We start from the raw sequence: 11362 nt of genomic DNA on the forward strand, positions 1-11362 counted from the left end.
ATGTCATGTTGGTTGGAAGAGCTAACCGTGAGATTTGCTATAGTCATTCAAATTGTAAGCAGGATGTAAGATGCTAAGTTGCCATTCTTTCTTAATGTCAACACATTGTCTCTTCGTGTGAAAGTTTGTGACGTCACCGGATGCAGGTGTCTTCCGATTCCGTCACTTGGTTAAGTTAAGGCAAGCATACGATATTTGTGATATCGGTAATTTGTTCAGTTCATATCTAAACTTCACCAGAATTGGTCATGTGGACCAACACAGCTTCCTCCAGTGATGGAGATGTTTAACTCAGTTGTTTATTCACAATAAAACTTAAAAACCATTAAGATGTATTCAGTAAACCATTTAAATACATCTGAAAACAACTCATACTCAAATGTGTGCTTAAGACAGTAGCACACCAATATATGCATATCAGGAAGGACTTGGCACCTCTGAATGCATTACTGAAGTATTAAGCTGCATAAACCAAAACAAGGCAACAATAGTCTTTATAGACTTTGAGAAAGCCTTTGAACTAGCAAGCCCAACAGCAATGCTGCAATCAGTGGCCAAAAAAGGAGTCAAAGGTCACCTACTACCATGGACAAAGAACTATGTGCTAGGAAGGCAAGCTAGAGTCAAATTCCAAGGAGTGGTTTCTACCTATCATGAATTGGAAAATGGCACACCACAAGGAGGGATCCTAAGCCCCCTCCTATTCAACATCCTCATGGAAAATATAGCCTCACTCCAACTTCCCGAAGGAGTAGACATATTTGTCTATGCAGACGATGTATGTGTGATAGCTAGAGGAGCTGTCAGGACGATGAAAATGCAAAGAGCACTCAATGCCATCAGCCACAAGTCCAATGAGCTTGGACTAAAAATAAACACTGGCAAAACTAAGGCCATGTCAATTAAAGCCCCAAATCCCTTGCAACCACTCACAATAGGAATGGAGCCCCTAGAATGGGTGGACAAATATACATACCTGGGAGTAATAATAGACAAACAACTTACCTTTAGATATGAAATAAAATATCTCAAGGAAAGGACAAATGCCAGAACGGCAGTCATGAGGTACATGTGCAACCTCAAGGAAGGAGCAAATGAACATGTCCAAATGAAATATTATCAAGCCTGTACCAGAGCACTAGTGGAATATGCCTCCCCAGCCCTCACTGGGCTAACAGACATACAAAAAGGAAAAGTAGAAGTATTTCAAAACAATGCTATGAGGCTCATGCTAGGCGCTCCATTATGGACAAGACTGTGCAATCTAAGGATGGAAACCAGGCTACCGACCCTCGAAGATAGAATTGCAATGAGAAATGCAAGCACAGTTGCAAAGATGTTTCTATCAAACAGGGACTCAATCACCAAAAAAAAGGTTAGAGAGGAACTGGAGAAACATCCTGCAGTTCAAACCCCAAACTCTTATGGCAAAGATCACAGCAACAACATTAAGAGACTTGGGCTGGCCGGAATACTCCTACAACTGAACCCAGACACAGCACAGAGTATCCAACACATTCCACCATGGAAAAAACAAATAGCAAAATTCAGCTACACCAAGCTCCCAAGGGCAAAAGAAAACTGCACCATAGAGGAACTCAGAAATGCTGCAACAGCAGCAATGCAAACTGCAGAAACCATAGGAGCACAGATCTACTATACTGATGGTACAGTGGATCCAGGAACACAAACAGCGGGAGCTGCAGTTCACTCCTGCAATTTTACAGCATGCTGGAGGACATCAAACAATGTCTCCACCCTGCAGACAGAGCTTGTTGCAATACAACAAGCCCTAAGATACTCCACTGAGAATGAGGAAGGACCAGTAGTCATTCACACTGATTCACGATCCTCAATGCAAGCCCTACAGCAGGACAAAAACAAAGAAAACAAGTCCCTGATAGCTGATATCAAATCCCTCCTATATCAGCACAATGAAAGAAACAGGTTAGTAACATTCAACTGGATACCCAGTCACATAGGGATACCAGGGAATGAAAAAGCTGGTGAGCTAGCCAAAAGCACCAGACACATCCAGAATATACAGGTGTACATACAGCCTGCACTACAACAAATCAAAAACAAAATAAAAACACACCTTAAGGACAACCTAATCAAGGATCTACACATGTGGGCAGAAAATGGCTCTCCCTCTGCCACTTGGTACAAATGGGCCACGGAGCTAGAACCCCCACCCATAGACAAAAACACCCCAAGGAAACAGGCTGTATGCATACACAGACTCTGGGTGGGTTACAAGGCAAACTGGGAAATCAGAGAGGACATCCAAAGACCATGTGATCACTGCGGTGACACGCCACAACACGCCCTCCTGCACTATTTACTTGAATGCAGGGAAACAGCACAGCTGAGAGGTGATCTACTAGTAGACACCAACGCACCAGAGGCCGGGAAAGCTGCGGCCACACTGGCAAAGGCAATTGTGGAAAGCTTTGACACCCACTCACAGTTGCTTTCAAGATTACCTCCTCCAAGGTAAAGACCTCACATTCACACCACTCCATCCCATACCTTCATCGTAAGGCCATATTCACATCATCCTCTGTACTTTCTTAGCTTAACCTACCACTAAAAATCTCTCCGCAGGGACCCTAGAGGAGTAAAGGGTTGGACAACCCCACCTGCATCCTTTTCTCTACATTTCAAGGCCTTACACCCCAATTTTCATACTACCACTATCCGTGAAATGATGGCCCTCTATCACTAATACCATCATCCTTACCCTGTTCACAACTTTCTCTACCACTAAAAACCATTTCAAATTTCCTTTTATTTTGATAACCCACCTTATATCTTTTCAGATCACCTACGGGCCGACCAAGGGAAAGGCCCGTGCCAACAAGAAGTGTTGGCTGTAATACTCTACGAACGAACGAACGAACGTGTATGGATTTATACGAGCTGCCCAGCGGCAAGAGCCCGTGTCTTATATAAGGAAAGGCAATCTACACGCACACATACACAGTTTACGGATAATGAAATACCGTCTACAAATGACAGTTTTCTAATCTTATAAATTGTAGTCTCTTCCCAAATTAGTGTTGATCGGAAACACCATTTGTTGTTGTAGAAATCCCTCGTTGATATTCCACGAAAATTTTGTGCATAGACAAATCCTTTGTGGGTTTCTATTGCATGAAATGTAACAAGTGTGACCTTAGCAAGTGTCTACATGAAACATAAGTGATGTGTTACTAATTCAAATGTTAAATAGATTGTTTTTTTATTCAATTTTGTATTTCAACATGATTTTTTAACTACTATTATGAAAATGCAATTATATTTCAATAAATTACACAAATATAGTTATGAACTTATACAAAGTGAGATATGTGATTTAAACCTTCTTTTGTTAAACACTTAGAAATATTACTCAGTAAATTTACTTTCATTTAATTTAATCCAATTAATTTTCTCGCAATTTTTTTCATTTCCATCTGAGCATTGTGAGATTTTTGCATTACACACACACACACACACACACACACACACACATATATATATATATATATATATATATATATATATATATATATATATATATATATATATATATATATATATATATATATATATATATATATAAACAAATGCAGCCGTTTCTAGTATTATACACTGCATGAAAACGGCCTCAGATAGATCCCTATTCATGTCTGAGGTTTTGCTAGTTTTCATCACCACGATGGCCAGCTTCCTGGAGTTGAATGAGTTCTACACTATTTTGCTTCATGGTAAGTTGCCTAAGAGTGTTAGTGAAACTGTAAAACACAGATGTGGAGATGATTGGTTTATATTTGACACATTTAAGAAATATATGGAAGAAGAAATTCACAATTTAAGATCTTTCGTCGCAACGAATGTAAGTAAACCTGGAACTTTATCAACAATATCTACGTTTACAGTGAATCAATCACAATCTGTTAGACCTAAGAGTAAAGGAAATGTGAGTAAATTTAGCTCTCAACAAACAAGAAAATGTGCGTTGTGTGAAGGCGAACACTGGTGGACACAGTGTGAAACTTATACCAGTAGGGATAAAAAACTGATTCGTCTCGGTTTTTTACGATTGTGTTTTGTGTGTGCATAAAAAAAAAACATTTTAGTGTAGATTGTGAAAAGCAAATTTGTGGAAACGGATGCAGATTAAAACATCATCGTGTATTATGTGATAAACAACAAACCAGCGAACCAAGTAAATCAACAATTAAATCAGCAAATAAACCTAATAATAATGGTGTGCAAGTTGGAACACTTTCCGTAAGTGATCAGGGTCAGAAACCCAAGCAGAGGTCAATTTTACCAACAGCCACAATTGTGTTAAAAGGTAAAGAAAGACATTTGGTACGCCTTCGTGGATTATTGGACACTTGTGCAGAACGAACCTTTATCAGAAGGTCAGCGCTTAAGGACATACAGTATAGATCTAAAGGCACGGAAAAAAATTGCCTTAAGGGGTTATTTGACAAGCAAACCTGTGAATGAATATGAGACGGTTAGTGTTTCCATACCTTATAAGAGTAGATTGATTAATATGGATTGTATTGTGGTAGATGAGTTACCAGAGTATACTAAGAAATTCAACGTTAAACGAAATTTGAAAACGTCGTGTAAAACCAAAATTTGTCTAGCGGACAAGGATTTCGATCTGCCTGTGGACAAACAAGCACCCATTGATATGTTGGTAGGCATTGATAATGTCTATAACATATTACACCCCGGATTCAGAAAGGCTGGGAAATTGATATTGTTACCTACCATATTTGGATATGTTGTGACAGGGTCCTGTAATGCCCCTCCAGTGCAGGAAACCAAGGTAACTGTGTTAAAGCTAGCAACCAACGAGGAAGTAATTGAAGCTACTCATAAATTTGATAGAGATATAAAGAATGATTTGGATATTTTGTGGAATTTAGATAAAGTAGGTATTGACTGCAATGAATTGAAAGAACATGATCGAAAGGTTCTAGAAGACTTTGAAAGTACCATTGTATATTCTGAAATGGAGAAGCAATATGTTGTGGTCTTATCATGGAAGTCTAATAAATCAAGGCTTCCATCCAATTTTGGCATGGCGTTGGGCCGGGTTAAACAACAATGTACAAAAGTTCAGAAAGATGAAGCCTACCTGAACCACTATGAGAAATCCTGAAGGATCAGGAGGATAGGGGGTTCATTGAAAGGGTAGATAAAAACAATGTGGTTGAAAATTGTCATTATCTAGCACATCATAGTGTACAGAAAGATAGTGCCACCACTCCAATCAGAATAGTTTTTGACTGTTCCTGGAGACAAGGTAAAAATGGATTGAGCCTTAACGACTGTCTGTGGACTGGACCACATATTACGACAGATTTGCTCAAGGTTTTATTGCAGTTCAGGACTAACAACTACGCCTGTATTAGTGATATAGAAAAAGTGTTTCTTTTGGTGCAATTGAGAGAAGAAGACTGCAATTACACACGGTTTTTATGGTTGCAAGACCCAACGGATCCAAATAGCGAATTAATCATATATTGGTTTAGGGTGGTATTGCTTGGGGCTACGTGTTCTCCGTTTCTGTTGAATGCCACTATTAAATCACATCTGGCAGCTGTAAGAAAAGATACGATTTGTACTGAGATGGTGGATATGATGAGAAGGGGATTATACGTGGACAACCTTCAATTTACCTCCAACAGTGAAGATGAATTGAAAAACTTATTTTTTGGCGCAAACAAAATATTTGCACAGGCACACTTGTATTTAGAGGAATGGACTAGTAATAGTGATCTTTTGAATACTGTCGCGGATGCCTATCGCATAAAATCAGAAGAGAAACAAACCTATAAAGTCTTAGGCCTAAATTGGAACATCTCTAATGATGAACTAACAATAACACATAATCATCTTAAGACCGGTCAAACAAATCGTGAAATTCTAAGTGCAATTGCCCAAATTTATGATCCTTTAGGAATGCTTATCCCTATTATGATACGAGTTAGAATATTCTTACAGGATTTGTGGAAACAGCAGTTGAAGTGGGATGATCTACTTTCAGTTCCTTTATTAGAACAGTGGAATGAGTTGTCCAAAGACTTAGGGAAAAGTCTCAGTGTTTCCTTCTCCAGAGGCACTAATCTGGAGAAAACGGATTAGCTCCACATTTTCTGTGATGCTAGCATAACAGTTTATGGTTGTGTGGCCTATCGAGCAAGTGGTAAAACTTCGTCTCTGATTATGGCAAAGGGTAGAGTAGCGCCCATTAAAGAGTTGACTGTACCTAAATTAGAATTAATGGCTTTGTTGTTAGGTGCAAGATTGTGTGAATTTATAGTTGAAACTTTTGAAGAAAATAAATTTGAGAAAATAATAATTTGGTCCGATAGTAAAGTTGCCCTGGGATGGTTAGTGACGAAGAATAATTTGCCAGTATTTGTGAAAAATAGAGTATTGGAAATTAACTCTATAATTACAGGGATCGTCTTTTCTTACGTCCCATCTTCAGAAAACCCTAGCGACTGGATTACTAGAGGAAAAAGGACAGAAGAAGTAAGAAATAACTCCTTTTGGTGGGAGGGACCTCCCTGGTTAAAATCAGAAAACCACACCTATCCTATTGACAGGATATCGGTGAAAGAAGCACAAGCACAGGATGAAGTTATTCAAGTCCATCTTGTAGGGAACAGTGAAAAAACCCATCTGCTGAAATGGGAAAGATTTAGTAGAGTGGATAAATTTTGTAAAACTATAGCTTGGATTAGGCAATTTATTTACAATTGCAAATCAACTGGCTGTAGAAAAATTGGAAGTTTAACGCTGGAAGAACTTCAACAAGCTAAAAATAAAATGATTATCCTCTTACAAAAGGAATACTTTCTGGAGGAATATAAAGCTTTGGAAAAAGAGGGTAAAGTTTCAAAATGGACCTTATTAGTACAATTGAATCTCTTCTTGGAAGAAGGAATTATAAGATGCAGAGGAAGATTGGAACATGTCGCACAGGCGGCAGAATTAAAATTCCCAATCTTACTGCCGAAAAGTTGTTTTCCCACGAAATTGATAGTAAGGGAGCATCACTGTTTACAAGCTCACATGGGAGTAAATGCAACCGTGGCAAGTATGAGACAGGAATATTGGGTCCCACAGCTTCGCCAATTATCCAAAAGTGTAATTCATCATTGTATAATCCGTAAATATTGCTCCACCATTGCCAGAATTTTTGGTGCAGAGAAAACAATCCTTTAGCGTTACGGGGGTAGATTATACAGGAGCGTTGTTAACTAAGGAGAAACAGCAAAATCATGAAAAGGCCTATATTGTGTTGTTTACTTGTCCAGTTACTAGAGGAATCCATATCGAATTAGTAAAAGATCTGTCTTGCGATTTGTTTCTTATGGTGTTCTGAAAGTTTTGTGGCCGTCGGGGATTTCCTTCTTTAATGCTAAGTGACAATGCTACTACCTTTGTATCTGTAACAATATGTGAATATTGTGGTCAGGATTTCGTATGTAATCAGTGTATGAATATTGTTTGGTACGCTGTCTAAGTTTGTAAATGATATAGCTGTTGTTCATGTTTGGGTAAGTCACGTGACCACAGAGTCTTCCGCATTCTTCCCCGCTCTCCACATGTTGGCTCGGCAATGCTGTATAACAATGCTGTACAACTTGTATAATAAACTAAGGTTAGTTACCCTCAGCTTATCAATCAGAACCCATAACAGTATCGACTTCAGTTTATTTGAAAAACATGGCAGAAAGTTCCTTAGTACAAGAACACCTGAATGCTATCGAATGTAAATGGAAGTTCATACCAGCCAGAGCACCTTGGTTTGGAGCTATATGGGAAAGATTGATTGATCTTTTGAAAACATGTCTAAAGAAAGTAATAGGTCAGGCCTTTCTCAGCTTTAGTGAACTTTCCTGTGTTGTGACTGAACTTGAAGCAATTATTAACGACAGACCCTTAAGTTATACGTCGGGAGATCTTGACCAGTTGGATATTCTGACGCCCAATCATTTTATTTTAGGACATAGATTGAGATCTTTCCCTAGGGAAGTCATAGATTGGAAAGATGAAACTGAGGACCCTCTGTATGGTGGAAATAAGGATGTTGGAAAGCGATTTTTGTACATTACAAAAGGTAGCAAATGGTGATAATCATTAATCATATGATATCAAGCAATTGCTTTTTGCTTAAGCATTTGCTACTTGAGGCTGTCTGAGCTTCTGCTTTTACTTACAAGCTTTTGCTCTAGGCAAAAGTTAATGCTTGCTCAGTTTTCATTCATCATTATCAACGTACTTGTTTGTTAGCTTGCTTTACCCTATGTAAGGCATGGGTTCTTGCGTCAGCAGCTTGCTTGCTTCTTAGATTACCCAGTAATGTTTTGTTATATGATATATATTTTTATTATACAATTTATATTTTTTTATTATAGAATTTATAAGATACTTTATATGAAATCATTTTGGTTTTTTTTCGATAATGACAGTCAATATTAATGCAGACCATCAACCACCCCAGATCCTGGACCACGTGAGTATTATGGATGCTGCCATCTTAGAAAACCTGAACATTTGGCTTCAGCGACCTTTCTATACTTGTGTTTACCTATGAACTGTGACATTCTTAGTCCCTGAAGATGAGGGATGATGACCCAGGTGCGGTAGGGGGCAACCCAACATATGTATTCACAAATGACTTGATGGGCATAAAGCCACCCAGCTTTGATTGGCAAGGTTCCAACTTGCCACATTCATTCAAAACTTTCAGAAGACATTGCGAACTGATCCTTGCCACTAACACCTACACTAGCAAACAGGGGCCAGAGATAGTAAACTACATACTCCTCTGGATGGGGCCTCAAGCGGTAGAGATTTTTGACAACTGGACTCACCTCACGGATGAGCTACATTCCAGTCCGACCGATGTGTGGGAAGCATTTGTTAACTACTTCGAGCCCAAGTCAAACTTCAGGCTCGCCCGTTTCCAGCTGCGTGAACTCATACAGCGGCAGGAGGAGCCGATTAACAGCTATATCAACCGTCTCAAGGTGCAGGCTCAACGATGCAATTTTGAAGGAAACAACCTTGAAGATAACCTCATCGACCAGGTTATCAAAGGTACAGCACATGTCACAGTAAGAAAAAAGCTCTTGGACCAAGATCCGAAACAACTCATGCTTGACAAAGCAATCGATCTTGCGAGAACTTTTGAGGCAACGCAGGCCCAGCTACAACAATTGGGGCACGTCAACAAATCCATTGACTCCCTTCAGAAGGCGAAGTCGAGACACAAGAGCCGTCCGAAAGCAAAAAACTGTTTTTTTCTGTGGCGGAAAACCGCATGACCGCAAGGACTGTCCCGCCGTAGACGATATGTGTAAACTGTGTTCGAAAACGGGTCACTGGGCAAAGGCTTGACAAAACATTAAGCGAGCCCGTTCTAAGTCTAGTGTATGCTCCAAACCTCAGAACAGCCGATCGCAGTCAAGCGCAAATCCGAACCAATCACAGCTAAATCCGCAACAGCGATTCGACCGCCAAGTTAGCACCGTGAACACGTACGACCTGAGCAGTGACTTTGAAGGCATGTCTTTCAATGCAGTGAACAATGATGCCAACAGATCAGAAGCTTACGCATAGCTAAAAATAGAGCCGTACCCTTATCGCACAACAAACTTGCGTGGGATGGTCGACATCGGTGCGCAGAGTAACATCCTTCCACTCAGGACATTCCGTAACATATTCCCTCGCTATGTCAACTCGGACGGCATCCCGACATCTACAGCTCCGTCCAAAACGACGCTTACCGCCTGCAAAAGAACCGCCATCCGCCAGCACGGTACCCTCGTACTGCCGTGCAAATTTGCTGAAAATAAATGGGAGAACTGTGAGTTCTATGTGGCCGAGACCGATGGTCCTGTTATTTTTGGTCTACCCATGTGCACAAAACTCGGTCTAGTCACGCTTAACTGTGCCGTTACTCAATCCGACAGTAGTGTGAGTTATACCTCATTGGAAGACATGAAAAGACATTTCCCTGACCGGTTCAAGGGTATCAGTAAATTCAGCTCTGAGCAGAAACTAACTCTGAAGGATGACGCAGACCCAGTAAGACACCCGCCGAGATGAGCGCTTATTCAATTATGCAAGCAGATCAAAAGCGAACTCGGTCGTATGGTGGGTCTTGAAGTAATCCGTCCAGTAGCGGAACCCACCGATTGGGTGTCCAGTATTACATATGTGACAAAACCCGATGGATCTCTCAGAATATGCTTGGATCCAAAAGACCTCAACAGTGCTCTAAAGAGAGGTCAACACCAAACGCCGACTGTGGAAGAACTAACACATGTTTTTGCTGGTGCAACAGTTTTCAGCAAGCTCGATGCAAAGCATGGCTACTGGTGCATCCCACTCGACCATGACAGCCAGCGGCTGACCACATTCAACAGCCCATTTGGGAGGTACTGCTTCCGAAGGCTCCCCTTTCGACTCAACGTAAGTCAGGATCTGTTTCAGCGAGCGATGGACGAGATCTTGCAAGGGCTACCCGGCGTTGTGTCGATTGCGAACTATATTATCGTATACGCATCCACACCAGCAGAGCATTCCGAGAGACTATCCACACTTTTCAATCGAGCTAGAGAGAGAGGACTCGTGTTCAACCCCGCGAAATGCGCGATATCCTTGTCAGAGGTACAATCCTTTGGCAACATCTATTCCAAAAGTGGAGTCCAACCTGACCCAGTCGAGGTCCAAGCCATCGCTCAGCTCAAAGCGCCGACTTCCATCAGTGAACTACAATTGTTCCTCGGAATGGCGAACCATCTGGCACCGTTCGTACCCAACCTAAGTGACCACACCGCCCTGCTGCGCAAGTTACTTCAAAAGGATATTGATTTCCAGTGGCATCCTGAACACGACGAAGTCTTTATGTCTGTAAAACAGCTTATCTGCCAAGCAGGATCTCTCACTTACTTTGACCCGTCAAAGCCGTCTGTAATCCAAGTAGACGCGAGTCAAGAAGCCCTTGGTGCAGCACTACTTCAAGATGGCCGACCTATCGCTTTTGCATCAAAAAGTCTTACAGACACCGAAATGCGTTACGCCAACATTGAACGTGAACTATTGGCATGCGTCTTCGGTGCCGAACGTTTCCATACATACATTTACAGCAAACCATTTGTCATCGAGTCTGATCACAAACCACTTGAAATGATCAGTAAGAAGAACTTAACTGCCGCCCCAGCACGGCTGCAACGGATGTTCCTGCGTCTTCAGCGCTATGATTACAATGTAAAGTACAAACCCGGGAGGAAGATGACTTTGCCCGACAGCTTATCGCGACTCCCAAAAC

At 40.9% G+C, this 11362-nt stretch overlaps 2 protein-coding genes across 2 annotated transcripts; both read left to right on the plus strand.

The window, feature by feature from the left end:
* The first annotated feature begins 611 nt into the window (after positions 1-611).
* Positions 612-2523, plus strand: LOC137619279 (uncharacterized). Its single transcript, XM_068349449.1, has one exon. The coding sequence runs from the start codon at positions 716-718 to the stop codon at positions 2498-2500; it is 1785 nt and encodes a 594-aa protein (XP_068205550.1). The 5' UTR covers positions 612-715; the 3' UTR covers positions 2501-2523.
* A 1180-nt stretch (positions 2524-3703) lies between these two features.
* Positions 3704-7245, plus strand: LOC137619147 (uncharacterized). Its single transcript, XM_068349334.1, has 4 exons — positions 3704-3964; positions 4346-5117; positions 5243-6112; positions 6311-7245. The coding sequence occupies exons 1-4, from the start codon at positions 3704-3706 to the stop codon at positions 7243-7245; spliced, it is 2838 nt and encodes a 945-aa protein (XP_068205435.1).
* Positions 7246-11362: the final 4117 nt, after the last annotated feature.

This window comes from Palaemon carinicauda, chromosome 25 (genome assembly GCF_036898095.1).
Source record: "Palaemon carinicauda isolate YSFRI2023 chromosome 25, ASM3689809v2, whole genome shotgun sequence".
Lineage (NCBI taxonomy): Eukaryota > Metazoa > Arthropoda > Malacostraca > Decapoda > Palaemonidae > Palaemon > Palaemon carinicauda.